At 33.2% G+C, this 19390-nt stretch overlaps 1 protein-coding gene and 1 long non-coding RNA gene across 2 annotated transcripts in view; one reads left to right on the top strand and one right to left on the bottom strand.

Annotated features, from left to right (window-relative positions):
• The window catches only part of LOC127731931 (probable serine/threonine-protein kinase qkgA), a 93832-nt gene that overhangs the window by 62374 nt on the left and 12068 nt on the right, over positions 1–19390 (bottom strand). Inside the window, exons 3-4 of the mRNA XM_052240781.1 lie at positions 12697–12957; positions 343–780 (exon numbers count right to left, since the gene is read on the bottom strand). Coding sequence (XP_052096741.1) covers positions 343–780; positions 12697–12957 — 699 coding nt within the window. The remainder of the gene's footprint in view (positions 1–342; positions 781–12696; positions 12958–19390) is intronic.
• LOC127731933 (uncharacterized) lies at positions 16964–19221 on the top strand. Its single transcript, XR_007995910.1, has 3 exons — positions 16964–17381; positions 17852–18008; positions 18797–19221. It is a non-coding gene; the product is annotated as an uncharacterized LOC127731933 (long non-coding RNA).

The raw sequence follows: 19390 nt of genomic DNA, 5'->3' as shown, positions 1-19390 counted from the left end.
GTCGCAATGTATTTATTACCTATTAACCTTTTGTAAATTTTTTAAGCCTTAACACTATAAGTTATATCTTTAAACATGTAATAAATCTAAGAAAGAACAAAAAAAAATACCAAATATCACTTTATTACTTATTGATGATTGGTTGATTAATTGTTGGTGTTTAACGCTACTTTCAGCACTATAGGCTATATCGTGGAGGAAGCAGGAGTCCAACGCACCTGCCTCGTGTGTGGTTGGAACTCACAACCTCAACTGTGACAGGCTAGTGATACAATAGATTAATAACTCAGATAACTCGGCCACCGATGCCCGTATTACATATTGATCTATATGAAATATTACCTTGTGCTTCTTTGTTGTTGGCCTCATTGAGGTTTGTTACAACAAGATAAATTGCATCTGCAGACAGAAAGGTTTGATGTGTGTGGTAAAATTCTTCATCTCCTCCAAAATCCCATAGCAATAATGTGGCATACTCTTCTTTGTCGTGTAAATCAACTTTAGTGGTAAGCATTTTTTCAAAATCCCTTTTTGCCTGTTCAGTGGATTGGTTTGACTGATGGGGAGTTGCTGGAGGTTCTGCTGCTTCTGGAGATTTAATTATTTTCGGCTGCTGGGATACTGTCTGTGATTCCTTTGATTCATCCAAACTTGTTGCGTGTGTGCTGTCCCTCATTGCTACGTTTGGTTCTACTGGTTCTCCAACTTTGTCATTGTCCTGTAGTTTTTCCTCTAATTGTTTTCGTAGTCTAGCATAGGCTTCAGTGTCTTCATTGCTTCCTATCATTAGAAAATTAAAATATAAGTTTATTTCTGAGTAAGCCTATCATTAGAAAATTAAAATATAAGTTTATTTCTGAGTAAGCCTATCATAAGAAAAAATTAAAATATAAGTTTATTTCTGAGTAAGCCTATCATTAGAAAATTAAAATACAAGTTTATTTCTGAGTAAGCCTATCATTAGAAAATTAAAATATAAGTTTATTTCTGAGTAAGCCTATCATTAGAAAATTAAAATATAAGTTTATTTCTGAGTAAGCCTATCATTAGAAAATTAAAATATAAGTTTATTTCTGAGTAAGAAGAAATAAGAAAAAGTTTAGGACATAGGAATAACACCGTGTATCAATGGTACAGCGGATATCGGTACTAACCAAGCGGGGGGTGATCGATTTTTACCTGGAAAAGCTATTTACTATACATTCACTTAACTATGCACTGTACAGAAGGATTTATGTGGTCAGCTATACACCGTACACAATGCTTCTTTTCGGAATAAAATATAAAAAAATAACATATGTATGAAAGATTTCAATGCCAATTATTGAAACAGCTATACTTATTACGCACACACAGTGGCTTCTATCAGAAAAAGAGTTGCAATGAATATAGAATGATATCGGATGAGAGGAGCGCCAACTTCTTTGACAAGTATTTGCACATGTTTTTAGTAAGCATTCTTGTTTTGGGAAAATAATGAGACTTCTCTAATCATCAACCTACGACCAAATCATTTCTTAAAACAACAATTATGTTTAGATTGAAGTACACATTGAGATTATGTAAACAAAACAAAGATTTTCTTACCGTGTCAGGTCAAAATCGATCACGCCCGCTTGGTTAGTACCTATACAGCCCTCAAAGTAGGTTTAAAGACCAGGTTGCCTTTTGGCCACCAGATATAAAATTTCAGTGGCCAATTCAGAAGTTTAGTTGCCAGGAAATAATTTCATGTCGCCTAAGAAATTTGTTATGAAAGTCTAGTCAGTAAAGCTAATGAAGACTAGTAAAATAAATTGCTTCGCTGAGCGCAGCTGGATACGACCGCAGATGTCCAACCCTGAAAAGTTGGGGCCAAAATGGACACAATATTAACGATTGATACAGGTCAGAATTTGGATTGTAACTAAATTTTTGACACATAATACGTTTCTGACACAGAATAACTGTAGTCAAAGAACTTCAAATTGAGTTTCTTATCGACAACATATTTGTTGAATTTGGAGTTAGACTTTTTCAACAAATTGTCGGCATTCCTATGGGAACGAACTGTGCGCCTCTCCTTGCCGACCCCTTCTTATTTTCATATGAATCGCAGTTCCTTCAGACACTTGTCAAAAACAAGAAGATCAAAGAAGCCAGATTATTTAAATTCACTTTCAGATATATTGCTGATGTTCTTTCAATTAACAATCCGAACTTTTCTGATTGGGTTCCATTAATATATCTTCCAGAACTAGAAATTAAAGAAACACGCCCGCTTGGTTAGTACCTATACAGCCTTCAAAGTAGGTTTAAAGACCAGGTTGCCTTTTGGCCACCAGATATAAAATTTCAGAGGCCAATTCAGAATTTTAGTTGCCAGGAAATAATTTCATGTCGCCTAAGAAATTTGTTATGAAAGTCTAGTCAGTAAAGCTTATGAAGACTAGTAAAATAAATTGCTTCGCTGAGCGCAGCTGGATACGACCGCAGATGTCCAACCCTGAAAAGTTGGGGCCAAAATGGACACAATATTAACGCTTGATACAGGTCAGAATTTGGATTGTAACTAAATTTTTGACACATAATACGTTTCTGACACAGAATAACTGTAGTCAAAGAACTTCAAATTGAGTTTCTTATCGACAACATATTTGTTGAATTTGGAGGTAGACTTTTTCAACAAATTGTTGGCATTCCTATGGGAACGAACTGTGCCCCTCTCCTTGCCGACCTCTTCTTATTTTCATATGAATCGCAGTTCCTTCAGACACTTGTCAAAAACAAGAAGATCAAAGAAGCCAGATTATTTAAATTCACTTTCAGATATATTGATGATGTTCTTTCCATTAACAATCCGAACTTTTCTGATTGGGTTCCATTAATATATCCCCCAGAACAAGAAATTAAAGCAACAACAGACACGGCTTCCTCCGCCTCATTTTTAGACTTATATCTTGAATTTGACATACACAGTCATCTCAGTACCAGAATCTATGACAAACGAGACGATTTTAATTTTAAAATTACAAATTTACCCCATTTAGTAGCAATATACCAACTTCAGCTGCATATGGGATATACATTTCCCAACTTATTCGATATTCAAGAGCTTGCAGCTCCTACTCAGACTTTGTAAAACGTCACTAGTGTCTGAGCAGAAAGTTGATGAACCAGGGGTATGTCAAAGAACGTCTCGTCCTTTTTCTAAAAAAGTTCATCGGAAGGTACCAAGACCTTGTTGATAAATATTCTCTATCAACTTCAGAAATATTACATGATGGGGTTGAAGTATAGATTCTGCGTACTGACGTTGTTTATCATCTTAACAACGTGTTATATTGTTCTTTCATTTGTCTTTTTTCTATTATTAATATTACTTTTACTGTTTGGTTTGTTTTCTGTGATATCCATTTGACGTGGCTAGGTACTTATACATCCCGTCAATGTGTTTGTATTATCTTTCATTTTTGCTGGTGTGTTTTGTATATGCGATTTTTTGTGTTTCTTTGGTTCTTATAACGTGACTCTGTACTTTAAAAGATCCCGTCATTATGTTATTGTTCTATTATATGTCTATTATAAATTTGAAAATACTTTGAACGACAAAAGACAAATTTATTTTACTCGAGTAGTGGTATTAACCATATGTGGATTCTTAAAAATTCTAAAGAACTTCTGGACAATTTTAAATCTCGATCTATTTCTGAAATTAATTCTAACATAACTTTTGATTTTTTAACCCTGTATACCAAACATTCCCCATGTGAAATTATGAAATTGTTTTGAATAAACATTGAACGACAAAATGTTTGATTTTGCCATGTGATTAGGGACTTTCCGATTGAAATTTCCTCGGAGTTCAGTATTTTTGTGATTTTACTTTTTATTGGTTATATGATTTGAAATTATGTTCAATTTTTGCTTTTGTGCAATACAGTATGCTGTTGAATATTAACCCCCAAAAAAAAAATATTTGAAGAAATTTTCTTTTAATTTCTGAAATTTGAACCCCCCCTCCAATTTTTTTCACCTCCCCCTTTCCCTTATTCCCCAAATAAATGTGGATAGTGTCCACATGTGGACACAGATGATGCCCCCCCACCCTTGCATATCATATAGTTAAAAAGGGACATAACTGAAGAACGGTAAAAGTGACGCTACCCAAATTTGAAATTGATCTGAGTTTTGTGGTAATAAGCATTGTGTATAAGTCTCATAACATTTGGTTGAGGCTAACTTAAGTAGCGAACAGAAACTAATAAAATGCTCCGATGAGAGCAGCTTGATACGACCGCAGAGGTCGAACCCTGAACAGTTGGGGCAAGTATGGACACAACATTCAAGCTTGATACAGCACTGAATTTGGATTGTGATTAAATATTTGACACAGCATAGGTTTCTGACACAGAATGAATGTGGTCTAAGAATTTAAAAATTTTTAATTTACCTATTCAAACCATATCATTATTATTTGCTTTTATATATAAATCAGAAATAACCAATTTAAAATGGACAATTTTAAAGAAAAAAAAAGGAAAAAAAAATCCCTCCCCCAAATTTTTAGAACCCCCTTATGATTCATCAACCCCAAACTCAATCCCAGCCTTCTCTTTGTGGTATGGTACCTTGCGGTACAATTTCAGAGAGATCCATACACTTGAACACAAGTTATTGTCTGGAAACTAGAAAAAATGCTTGTTTTTAGGCCCCTTTTTGGCCCCAAATTCCTAAACTTTTAGGGCAATTACCCCCAAACTCAAACCCGGCTTTCCCTTTGTGATATGGAACCTTGTAGTACAATTTCATAAAGATCCATACACTTACACACAAGTTATTGTCCTTAAACTAGAAAAATGCTTGTTTTTTGCCCCTTTTTTGGCCCCTAATTCCTTAAATTTTAAGGCAATTACCCCAAAATCAATCCCAGCATTCCCTTTGTGATATGGAACATTGTGGTACAATGTCAGAGAGATCCATACACTAACACACAAGTTATGTCTGGAAGTTACAAAAATGCTTATTTTTGGCCCCTAATTCCTTAACTGTTGGTACCATAACCCCCAAAATCAATCCCAACCTTCCTTTTGTGGTATTGAACCTTATGGTAAAATTTCATAGAGATCCATTCACTTAAACTTAAGTTAGAGTGCGAAAACCAATGTGTCTTCGGACGACGACAACGACAACGCCATACCAATATACGACCGCAAAATTTTTTTGCGGTCGTATAAAAATTCAGCATTTTTTCTATTTGTAAACACGCATTACTCTAAACAATTGTGTATAAGTTTTATAATAATTGGTTGAGACAAAATAAAGTTAGAGAATGGAAATGAAAAATTCAGCAATTTTTATGTTTATAAAGGGACATAACTCAAGAATGGTAATAGTGTCGCCACCAAATTATGTTCTTAATCTGTATTATGTAGTAATAAGCATTGTGTATAAGTTTCATAACATTTGGTTGAGGCAAACTAAAGTTAGAAAACGGAAACAAAAAATGTGTACTTGATCTTAGTTTTGTGGTAATGAATATTGTGTATAGGTTTCATAATGTTTGGTTGGGGAAAACTTAAGTTACAGAATGGAAACTAAAAATTTTGCAATCTATAATGGTAAAAGTGACACTACCCAAATTCAACTTGATCTGTGTTTTATCAGTGGAAGTCAAAATTAAACATTGCATTGTATAAAGCATTGACTGTAGTTGATTCAACTATAATCATGGACAAAGGAAGATAACTCCAATTTTATAAAAATTACTTGATATTTAGAAGAAAATAAAAATTTTGCAATTTTTCGATTTATAAAGGGGCATAAATCTAGAACAGTTGATGTGACAACACCAAAATTCAAACCTGATCTGTGTTTTGTGGTAATAAGCATTGTGTATAAGTTTCATAACATTTGGTTGAAGCAAACTCAAGTAAGAGAAAGGAAACTAAAAATTTTGCAATTTTTCCATTTATAAAGGGGCATAACTCTAGAAGTTAAAGTGTCGCCACCAAAATTCAAACTTGATCTGTGTTTTGTGGTAATAAAGATTGTGTATAAGTTTCATAACATTTGGTTGAGGCAAACTCAAGTTAGAGAACGGAAACCAATTTTGGGACGTACGGACGTACGTACAGACGGACAAGGGTAAAACTTAATGCCCCTACCGCTACGGCGGGGGCATAAAAAAAAATCTTTCCCTCAAGATATGGTCAGTATCTCAATTCAAATTTCTAAGAGTTTGCAACCATAATTACCCATTTAAATACATCATAAAAGTTTTAAAATATAAAATGGCATACATAGTCATGGCTAAAATTAATATTAATCAATAGTTACTGCTAAAAATAAATTGACAGCTAATAACCTCAAGACAATCATCATTTCTTAATACATAATTTTCAAGCAGTGTAAGGGAGCTAATCAAACAGTGTTCTTTTAATTGATTTGGATTACCTCCCTTACACTGCTTTTAAATTGTCTCAATTGTCCTTTGACCAGAAAAACCCTTGTTTTTCCCCTTTTTTTGCCCCTAATTACTAATTGGTTTGAGCCATAACCCCCTAAAGTCAATCCCAACTATCCCTTCGTAGTATGGAAACTTGTGGTATAATTTCAGAGAGATTCATACACTTTAACACAAGTTATTGACTGGAAACTACAAAAATGCTTATTTGGGCCCCTTTTTGGCCCCTAATTCCTAAACAGTTGGGACCATAACCCCCAAAATCAATCCCAACCTCCCTTTAGTGGTTATAAACCTTGTGTTAAAATTTTATTGATTTCTATTTACTTATACTAAAGTTATTATCCGGAAACCATCTGTCCTCGGATGATGCTGACGATGACGACGCCGGTTGACGATGATGACGACAACGTGATACCAATATACGACCAAACATTTTTTAATTGTTGCGGTCGTATAAAAAGCATATCAATAAATTTTCTATTAAATAGAATAGTAGATCAAACAGCAGAACTCTTTTAGCCAGCTGTTTTAGAATTTTCTTATAAATTATCCAGTACCACTTGAAGTTGTTGTTGCGATTTAGAACATTAGAAGATGTACTTGGCTCTTCAGAAGCCAGAGTTTCCATAGAGGAACTCCCCCCCCCCCCCCCCTTCTTTTTTGTTTCTTAGCTGGTGAAACATCGTTGTTTTGGGTAGTTTTGTAAAAACCGGACAGCAACATCTGTTTGGCTGCCATAATGTATTGGCCCCGAAAACACTTCATCAGATGCTTGAATTCCCAGTTAAGTTAAGGGCTTTATAGATCCCGTTAACATTAAATATGCTTGAAATCATATTCAAGATTTAGCATACATTCAAATACTCGTATGACTGTAAATAAAACTTAATAAAATACGACCAGAGGCAGGTTGATTATCCGGAATTTTACGGTCGGCACGTCCAAATAGTACCAGTCGCCAAATGGCAACCAACAATGAAATTAAGGTCGCCTGGAGGCTTTATAGGTCGCCCAGGCGACTGTTTTAATAGCCTAAATTGAGGGCTGCTATATCCGCTGATACTGATGATACATGGTGAATAAGGTAGATAATTCAAATGAGGAGTCTTCTGATAATTTTTAATAGATCTTGCCTTGCTGATAATTTTTGCTATTTAACGTTTGTTTCTATCGATTATAGTTTTCAAGATAAAATGCAATAAAACCAAGCTAAGAGCCTGTGTTGTCATAGGAGTCAATTTGCATCATTTAACATTACAGGCTAGATGTATGGATGGATGAATGGCTGTTTAATTTCCAGAGTCAAATAAAGTGCATATCCAGGACTAGAACATGTTCAGTATTTGTCGTTGGTTGATGGGGTTCATAAGTGTTTCTCGTTTCTTATATAGATTAAACCGTTGGTTTTACACTAGTCATTTTTGGGGCCCTTTATAGCTTGCTGTTCAGTGTGAGCCAAGGCTCTGTGTTGAAGATCGTACTTTGACCTATAGGGGTTTACTTTTACAAATTGTGACTTAGATGGTGAGTTGTCTCATTGGCACTCATACCACATCTTCTTATATCTATCAAAACACAAACAAGGATAAAAATGTTCATTTAAAGGCACTAACTCATATAAAGGGTTGACCAACGATTTCAAAAATTCAACTTATTTGCATTTTTTTCTCTCTAAAAATCGTTTTATCTATTATAGTATCAATCTAACAAGCAAAAATGTAAAAATGGTAAAAAAGGTCATTATTAATGAGCAATAACTACTATAAGTAGTCAGCTTTCGCAATTTATTTTTTTAGTAGATCTTGTGTAACTCACTGAGCATTTTTATTTTTAAAGTTTCTATCTATCTATTATAGTGTTCAGGATAGTAGGCAAACACATCAAAAAAGGTAACAAGAGTGCACACGCTGAAATGTCTCGCCTTCTTTACTAACCATTGATTTTATGTTGATAGTCCTAAATACAAAGCTTTACTACAAGTAACACATAAACTTAACATGATCCAAGAAAATGAGGTCAAGGTCAGATAAACCAAACGAGAAATACATGTACACCTGACAATCATTCAATAAACCAAACATAGTTGACCTATTGTTTATTGTTTCTAAGAAACAGTCTTAAACAAGAAAACTTAACATTGACCAATGAACCATGAAAATGAGATCAAGGTCAGATGAACAATGCCAGACAGACATGTACACCTTACAATCAATTTAGGCATTAAATATAGTTGACCTATTGCTTATAGTATCTAAGAAACAAACTTAACCATGAAAACTTAACATTGACCAATGAACCATGAAAATGAGGTCAAGGTCAGATGATACCTGCCAGACAGACATATACACCTTACAATCCTTCCATACATCAAATATAGTAGATCTATTGCTTATAGTTGAAGAAAAACAGACCAAAACACAAAAAACTTAACACTGAGCAATGAACTGTGAAAATGAGATCAAGGTCAAATAAAACCTGTGAGACTGACCTGTACATCATAAAATATTTCCATACACCATTTATAGTTGACCTATTGCATATAGTATTAGAAAAAAAAGACCAAAACTCAAAAACTTAACTGATCACTGAACCATGAAAATGAGGTCAAGGTCAGATGACACCTACCAGTTGAACATGTACACCTTACAATCATTCCATATACCAAATATAGTAGACCTACTGCTTATAGTATCTGATATATGGACTTGACCACGAAAACTTAACCTTGTTCACTGATCCATGAAATGAGGTCGAGGTCAAATGAAAATTGTCTGACGGGCATGAGGATCTTGCAAGCTATGCACATACTAAATATAGTTATCCTATTACTCATAATAAGAAAGAAATTAACATTGCAAAAAATGTTGACTTTTTTTTCAAGCAGTCACTGAACCATGAAAATGAGGTCAGGGACAATAGACATATGACAGACAGAAACTTCGTAACATAAGGCATCTATATACAAAGTATGAAGCATCCAGGTCTTCTAGCTTCAAAAATATAAAGCTTTTAAGAAGTTAGCTAACGCCGCCGCCGGATCACTATTTCTATGTCGAGCTTTCTGCTACAAAAGTCGCAGGAGCGACAAAAACTATCAATTTAATAGAGACAAAAGATTCCAAAGGGATATTCAAACCTATAAGTTGAAAAACAAGGCAATTCCATGAAAAAAAAACTGAAGAATGGGCAACACGAACCCTACCGAAAACTGGAGGCGATCTGAAGTGCTCAAGAAGGATAAGCAGAGCCCACTGTACATATGCATTCATCGTGTTTCTCATATAAGTACAGACCCAGTGATATGTCTAATTTGGTAGTTACATTTGATGAAAAGATTCGGGATTGTGGTTACGCCAATTGAAACATATCCGTCGTCATTTGTAAAACAGTCAACCAATTTGTGGTGTCGTCCATAAGCTTAAGTCAAGATATGAAGCCGACTTTACTTTATCTGTTGTATGCTTTATACCAGGTTGGCATAATCTGGCAAAGTCGCAAGACATTTTAAGTTTTGTTTTGAGCGTCACTGATGAGTCTTTTTAGGAAGAAATGTGCTTCAGGCATACAACTTTTTAAATCTGGTATCTATGATCAGTTTAATTATAGTCACCAAACTTTGATTTAAATAATAGGACATCATCTATTTAGTGGAACATTAAATTAAAGGATAATGGTAGCATCTTTTCATTTTTCCTAAGAATCTCCTGTATGAAGTCGGCAAGTAGAGAGCACAATTGGTTCCAATGGGAATGCTAATGATTGTTGAAAAACGTCCTCCAAATGTAACGTATAAGATATCTTTCAAGAAATCATGCATCTTAAAAATGACAGTTTCAGAGAATAATTTGTTTGAATCTTAGGATGTTTTTACAAAGTAAGATTTATTAACACCCCCCTAAAAGATAGCCATTTAAGGGCACTAACTCATAAAAGGAGTCCTCTGACAATTTTTATCAAAAAAGACAGTATGTAGATCTTAATATCATGAAAGACAATACTTGCATTTTATTTCAATTTTTATATTGGATTGCCAGGTTGGTTAGTAGGGATCACAAGACATATTTTATAAACTAGTATATATATTTATATATATATATATAGCATGTACAGTAAATAGACCAAGAATGATTGAGGCCAAGTTTGATTCCAATTGACCGAGTAGTTTTAGTGAAGAAGATTTTTGTAAATGTTAACAGATGATGATGGATACCAAGTAATGAGATTAACACCCTTTGTCATATGGGTTAGGTGAGATAAAAATAAATAGGGGTCTAGTTTAAAACTCTGAAATTGGCCATTTAAGAGAAATCACTCTATTACTGGGTCATTTTATAATTTTGTAAAAAATGAAAAGTGGGTAAATTTTTACAAAAAACTGACAAGTAATATGCTATGTGGTCAGATGAGCTAACAAGAGTGCATACACTAAAATATCTAGCCTGCTTAATTGATAAGATTGAATTTGAAGTTGAATGCCTCAAAGATGGAATGTCTTAATATATAATGTATAAAATAAACTTAGCACAATAATAAATATTTAAAAGATCCATCAAATAAGGTCAAGGTTGGTAAAACCTATTCAGATGGACATGTACACCTTACAATTGTTCTATACATCCAATATAATTGGCTCATCACTTAAAGTATCTAATAACAGACCTTATCACGATAAAACTCAATACTGACCAAAGAACCATGAAAAGCTCAGATGAACCCTGCCCCCAAGAAAGATTTACCCACATCTGGGTCAATTTCCCTAATGCTTCTAGAACTATAAAAAATAGAGCTAAACTAGATGTGTCGGAACGACATGAATGGCCCCGTCTCAAAAAGCTGAAAAATCTGCAATTTCAACAACACATGTGGACACAAACATGCATGGATAGTATCCAGCTCTCAAGACCAATACTAGTTTGATGAACATGGTTGCCTCACATACCAAAAAATCAGCCCAATATTTGAAGGGGTATAGAAAAAAAATCCGTATAACTGTGATTTTCAACTATTTATCAAAATCCAAAGCCCATTATTTCAGCAAAAATTTGCAGAGTGGAACAAAACTAAAACTTGATCTGTAACTCATCATGGTTAACTCACAAACCAAAAATCAGCCCAATATCTGAAGGCGTTTAGAAAAAAAGTCTGTATTACTGTGATTTTCAACAATTTATCAAAGTCCAAAGCGCGTAATTTCTGCAAAAATTAGCAGGGCAGAACGAAACTTAAACTTGATCTGTAACTCACCAAGGTTAACTCACATACCAAAAACCAGCCCAATATCTGAAGGCGTTTAGAAAAAAAGTCCGTATAACTGTGATTTTCAACAATTTATCAAAGTCCAAAGTCCGTAATTTCGGCAAAAATTAGCAGAGCGGAACCAAACTTAAACTTGATCTGTAACTCATCATGGTTAACTCACATACCGAAATCAGCCCAATATCTGAAGGCATTTAGAAAAAAAATGTGTATAATGGTTTGTTGCGGAATGACGGAATGGAAAAATGACAGAATGACGGAATGACGGAATGACAGAATGACGGAATGATGGAATGGCGGACAAGGGTAAAACTATATGGCCCGACAACTTTGTTGCGGGGCCATAAAAAATCGATGCAATGATATTTGACATGATGTTATTTTAGTAGTTGACTGAGCTTAAACATTTTAGTCTTGTTTTCTGAGGCGGGGCAGTAAACACTGAGCCTGATATTTATAAGGGTTTACAAGGTTTGCTCTTCTCCATATTTAAAGTCACTGTTTGTCAATATATCTCTGATCCTAACTTGCAATTAAAGATAGGCAAGGGATACCAAAGGGACATCCAAACTCATAAGTGGAAAAATACTCTGACAACACCATGGCTAAAAAGACACAAAACACAATGTAGAAAACTAAAGACTGAGAAACACAAACCCTATCAAAAATTGGGGGTGATATCAGGTGCTCCGGAAGGGTAAGCAGATCCTGCTCCGCATGTGGCACCCACCATGTTGCTGATGCTAGGACAAACCAGGTGATAAATCTAACTCAGTAGGTCACATTCAGGGAAAAAGGGACAGAATTGTAGTAATGATAATTGGAACATATCCGTTGTTAACTGTGAAACAGATATTTTATAAAGTCCGTACAATTTATGAAGGAATGATTTGAACTTCACAACTTGGAACTCTTGCAATAAGTTGGAAATTCAAAACTGTTTATTCTTGAGAATAGAATAATATTTGTTTTTTTAAGTGCCAACATCATACCATCTAATTTATTCCATATGCCATCATCAGACTTTGCTTTGCATTTTGTTTTGTGAATTTCGATTCCATTTGTACTGGTAACATCTGTAATGTCTTCACCAAACAATCTTCTAATCAAGGATGTCTTTCCTGCACCTTTTTTTCCAACTACTACTAAACGTATGTCTCTCTTTTTCTCATAGCCTGACTCAAGTAATTTGAGGTACAAATCAATAGATCTTTTGTCAGCCATTGATTTTATTTCAGTTGGAACCATATCATCTAAAAAGATATTTTTTCATAAACTAGTTTTTCTCATAAACATGATAAAGAAGAACATTATAACTTTACTCTATTTTATTAAGTATACACATGTAAATATTCTTTTTTTTTTGCCTGTTTTCACTGTATGTTAATATTTAATATTCAATTACATTACATATGTATGTTTTATAAGAATCCGTAGTTTTGATCGAAAGACAACAGTCATGAGACATTCCGAAATTATATTTTAGTTACCAATAAAATTTATTCTTCATGACTGCATGTGCTTCCTATGAGAACATCAGAACAAAACGTAGGAAAAATAATGAAAAGCTTGATATGGCTTGCTATTTCCTGATTGTAGCAGAAACATCTAATCATTAGAACTAAATCCTTCTTTTTTGTCCTTTTACAGGGTTGTAAAAGCATTGATGGTTTGCACATTTGTGTTATATTCTACAAAAGTGCTTCATTTCTCCGATTCTATATTTTGACAGACAAATTCACTTGCCACAGTATCAACGATTATATATATAGACATATCAATTAATTTGCCACCGTCATGACCGTATAACCATTCTATATTTTGACAGATAAATTCACTTGCCACTGTATCAACGATTATATATATAGACAGACACATTCACTTGCAACCGTATCAACGATTATATATATTGACAGACAAATTCACTTGCCACTGTATCAACGATTATATATATTGACAGACAAATTCACTTGCAACTGTATCAACGATTATATATATTGACAGACAAATTCACTCGCCTGCAGTCAGTCTTCACTTGATGAGTGAGATAAAAATCTACGCTCCTCACAGACTGTGAATAAACAACTGGTCTACCTCTATGTAATGTCTAAAGGACTAACATTTAATCAAAAACACAAAGCAGAACAACCATGGGTTTAATAGAGGCATGTTAACTTTTCAAAATGTTACAAAGAAAGTTGTTCTTTTTGGTCAGTAGGACCTAGCTGTTATCAAAATCTTTTCTTATTCAGAAGCAAATAAATATTTGTATTTCAAATGACAAATAAGTTCTGATTCATTTATAATAATTACGGTTTGTTAATTTTAAAATGTAATCAGGTATTAGCTTGGATGGAGAGTTGTCTCATTGGCACTCATACCACATCTTCTTAGATCTAATTAGCGAAATAAATTGGTCATTTAAAATTTCTAGGTCTTAGGCCAAATAAAATAAACATATATATTTCCATCCCCGCCCGCCCTTTTAAAATCATTTCCCCCCAATTTTGTTTATTTAAAAAAATTACGATTTCAAGTTTTTCATGTCCATTATACAGATAACCTTGCTAAAACATTAGTTTTATTCAAAACTTCCTGTTGCAAAATTCGGTTTTCATATTTTTTAGTTATTTAACCAAAATAATTCAGTCAATATATTCTACTGTTTTCCTTTATTACAATAACAAAATGTCTTTTGGTGATAGTTTACTTCTGTTTAAAGCATACAACATTTGGTGAGCAATAAATTTAATTCAAGGGAAATAATTTACATCCTTGATTAATATAAGGCCTCTAAGTTTAGTCTTCACAATATCAAAATGATATTTGTAGATTTCAATTAGCTGTTTCAAGTCTGTTTTGGTTTCCCTAAAGTCATTACCACTGTATCAAATTGGGTTTCAAGAAATCGGAGAGAGACGATAAACAAATTTAACATGATAGAATGCTCTTTCATTTAAAGCATTTCTATTGGTTTAACGCTTATAAAATAGTCTCCCTCTTATGCTCGGGATAAAATTCCTATAACAACCAAGGCCATGTGAAAATTTTCAACAAATCTATGGCTTGCATGAATTATTTCTTAAATAAAACATGATTATATACCGGTTCCAGGGGTCCCAAGAAATCGTATTTTTATCACTTCCAGATACCAAAGGAATGATTGATACCTGTTCCTGTAGCTCAGGTACCCAAAACATTGTATGTAATCGAGAATGTAAAAAATATTAAATTCCGTGGTTCTTCTGCGTAAAATGGAAGTACATTATAAATCGTTCTAAATGGAAGTCTTGTCTATGACTTAAAAGTCTGTCCAATGACGGAAACAATATCCAGACGCCTTTATTTTCGTTTTCCTCCCAAAATAACCCAAACAGAATAATCACAAGCGAGGATGACAAATGCGACTATGCATGGTACCTATAGGACACAGAGGCATGATGATTAATTTATTGTGGAAGGAAGAAGCGACACACAAAATGAGGTCTTCTCATTTAATAGTATAGATGATAACAGCCAACAACTGCTAAAAAGGGAGGGGGATGCAAAGTGATGTCTGAAGCTAACAGGGTCTTTAGTCCAGGTGAGCTAATAAACTGCTTCGCTGAGCGAAGCTGGATACGCCCGCAGAGGTCCAACCCTGAACAGTTGGGGCAAAAATGGACACAATATTCAAGCTTGATACAGGTCTGAATTTGGATTGTTTTCAAGCTTGATACAGGTCTGAATTTGGATTGTTAATAAATATTTGACATATTATAGGTTTCTGAATAAATGTAGTCAAAGATTTTGAAATTGGTTATATGAATTGAATTTATATTCAATTAAAGATTTCTTGCTGTTGTGCAATACTTAGTAAATCTGTTGTCAGACTATAAACAAACAATAACTTCTCAATGTTATATCAGAAATTTATAAAAAACTAAAGGGAGGTTATCTTAATAGATATAAATCAGTCATCAAAGTTTAATGAAAACTGCTTTAAGCACTTTAAGGATATTGTCCAAAAACTTGAAAATCAACCCTTTTTTTATGAATAAAATCTTATAACTCCCCTACTGAAAATGAGTACGGGATTCCACTGGATTTCCAGTGAAATTACACTGGTATTCAGTGGAAAAAAATATTCCGATGGAATCCCATTAGAATTTCATCCAAAACATCTGAAATATTTTTCACACTGTAATTCCAATGGAAAATCAGTGAAATTTCCAATGAAACTTCCAAAGATTTTCCAATTAATTTCCAGTGGAATATTATTGTTTATATTTCAGTGGAGTTTTGATTTAATGCAAATATTCCAGTGGAATTTTGGACTTAGAAATTTAAAGGAATATATACTTCTAATTTAAATTTTTCAAATAATTAAGTGCATGATTATTATATAAAGGATTTAATTTGTAACATATAATTTGCTGGCCTGATAAGAAATTAAATATTATAATCATGATGATATATGGGATGTAATGAATATTTCATAAACCTACATATATACATGTATATGAAACATTTGTTCAAAAAATGTTACATGGTTAAATGTAATATGAAATCACTTGCCTAGTAACAAATGAAAATAATCATTTGGTCTGAAAGACCCCCCCCGCCCCCCCAATATAAAATAAGTAAAATGGTAGCTCCTCAGATGTAGGGTGAATAAAATGCATCACCATATAGCCTATGAGTATGACACATTGAAAGGATACATTTTAACTATTAAGAAATAAAATTAAATGTGCAATAATCAGATAATATAAATAAAGAAATGAATATTTTATATCAAATTGGGTTGAGAATAAGATTCTGTTTGATTTAACGAACAAAAACAATTAAGATTCTTTTTGAAAAATGTGCATGGCTCTTAAAAGGGCCGTTTTAAACAGATCTATTGCAGAAATTATCTTCAGACTGTACGAATTGTTAGGATAACTCCGTTTTTTTCTTCAAGTGACCGTACTGGCAACTGCCCTGCACTACAGTCTACATGTATACAATAATATTATATAATTATTTCTCCTTTGACTTCATCATGTTCATTAACTGATACTGGTCTACTGTTCTTTTGAGAAAAGTAAAGTGAAAGGCTTTCATTTTCCACATTGTTCTATAAACTGTTTCGGTATCTTAACTTTGTCGGTGTGATGAATTTTTCATCATTTTCATGTCCTGAACTCGGCACTGGAACTCGGGTCATATAAGTTAATCTATAGAAACATTTCACATATAATCCGCTCCAATCAATTGTACGCTAAATGTCAGTGTTTTGGCATAATTTGAGCAGAAAATTCGTGAAACTGTAGTCTATAATGTTGTTTTTCAACACACGTTTACATTCATGGAGGCTGCCATTTTTTTCTACCAGACTATATATATAACCGCTGATTTGATTGGATAACTCTATTTCCAGGATTTCCGATCGGCCAATCAGATAGTCGTTATCATTAATACACGGAATGTGTTCAAATTTGAAACTAAAAATATTGTACGAGTATGTATCCTGTCCAGCATTGACCAGCTGTGGTTACATTAATCATGTTAATAATAATTAATACTCAACAACCTTCGATAAATAAAGAAATAGACATTAAAGGCAGAACATTTAGGTATGACATTAGCTGTTGAACCAAGAATTTACGATGAGACAATGTGCTGATGTAGGGCAGACGTACAGCAGATACAGGTAATTTTTAAGAGATTTTACATTTGATTTTTACATCATGAATATTTTTAATTAAAATTAAAAAAAAAGATATACACCCCCTTTAGTTTCATTCATGGGCTCTGTTAGTTCACACTTTGAGGATGACCATTTGGTGTTCTGAAAAGGGGGAGGTGGGAATGTAATAATAATTTTATTATTCAATATTGAATTACATTGTGTGCCTTCACAATCAAGGAAAGATGTTTACAGTTTACTACACAATGTCAGGCACATTCAACTTAATTTTGTCATGTTCTGATTTGGATGGACATGCAACACAAAAAATCCCTAAAGGTTAATATTGTGTTTTAGAGTCTTTATACTTAATTGAAAGAAGCTTCTTAATTATATATGTACATTGTATGATAAATATCAGTTATATATGATGCATACAGGTCATGACCAGAATTAAAAATTATTAATAAAATGTTTTTACATTTTTTTTTTAGGTTGTCCATATATTAAAAGGGATTGATCATGGTGAAGGTACAAAGCTGCAAAAATGATGACTGTGCATCGATCAATATCCACTCAATAATATGAAAACACGATGAAAACAAACGAACCAGCAGCAGAAAAGAAATTTGAGTATAAGATTATTGAAAGGTACTTATTGAATTATTTTTTCATCCTTCCCACACTTGAAATAAAAATACATTAATCATGTTAATCATTCACATCTATAAGCTGTAAACACATCTCAAAAACATTGATCTGATCATCATGCACAATGGTTAATCATGGCTATTATGTGAACAAAATGAGGTGTCTGGTATGCTTCAACCAGATAGTAAACCAACAACAAACACAACACAAAGGGAAAGATAATATGAGCTAGGCTAAATAAAAATATATGCGTGGTTCCAATTACCTTACCTACCTTTTTTTTTAGTCTTAACAATAGCCTACCCTAAAGATTTTTTTGTCATTTTTCAGTAAGTACTGTTTAAGTCAGAATGTTGCTCCCATAGACATGATAGACTCAATGTAAAAAAAAACCATAAAATAAAAAAAATTCTTACCTACCTACCCTAATTTTTTTTAAATGTAACTGGAACCACACATACTATTTTATTTGGCTTTGAGAGACACCTGATCCATGAACAATAAAAGTCTATTTTGATAAAAAGAGATGTGTGTTATAAGTCTAAGAGACAGCAACCCAACAACTATAGCCAAAGATATCTGGAGAACACATAGTCTTCAACAATAGACATACATGTGCCTAAATTGCTCTTAGTGTATAAATGTTGTGAATAAATTACACACAAACACAAATAAAATATGCCAGTAACATATATTTTTGAATAATTGCAGACTGGAGCATGGTATTGTAATGTTATTTTAATTCAAAATTCTATGCATGTTATGATGTATGATTTTTTTTCTTTCAGATTAATCAATGAAGACTTAATGGAACAGGATTGGAATGCAGAAACTTTGGACTTAATTCATGAATAATATCAATGGATGATGAAGAAAACTGACCAAACTGACAAAGTATTTCGTATGCATGTAAACTGGACATTTTTGTTTGTTTAATGCACAATAAACAAATTTGTAAAATTGAAAATTAAAACCATTTGTGAAAGATTTCAAGAGGACCAAAAGTTACCATGGACTTATGAATGATTTAACCAGAAAAATGATTTACATGTACAATTAAGTAAATACATCTTTGACTAAAAAATGATAATTTATCAACGTTAATATTTTAAAGAGGTTGATCTTTTCGTTTAAAAGGTCTTAAATGTGGATGATGTATAAACTGTTGTAATTTCTTTAATTGTTGACTTGCATTAAAATGGTTATTGTCTTATTCAAGTTTTCTTATTAATTCATTCAAAAATAAGCAGTGCATGCAAAATGATATCTAACATTTCAGTGGAATTGTCAATTTCCATTGAAATATCACTGGTTTTCTTTGGTTGATTGTTACAATTTCCAATGGAATTACCACTGGTATCCCAGTAGAAAACAATAAATGT

Source organism: Mytilus californianus, unplaced genomic scaffold, assembly GCF_021869535.1.
Source record: "Mytilus californianus isolate M0D057914Y unplaced genomic scaffold, xbMytCali1.0.p SCAF_21, whole genome shotgun sequence".
NCBI classification, from domain to species: domain Eukaryota; kingdom Metazoa; phylum Mollusca; class Bivalvia; order Mytilida; family Mytilidae; genus Mytilus; species Mytilus californianus.
The sequence above is the reverse complement of the archived record's forward strand: the minus strand, read 5'-3'. Positions and strand labels throughout refer to the sequence as shown.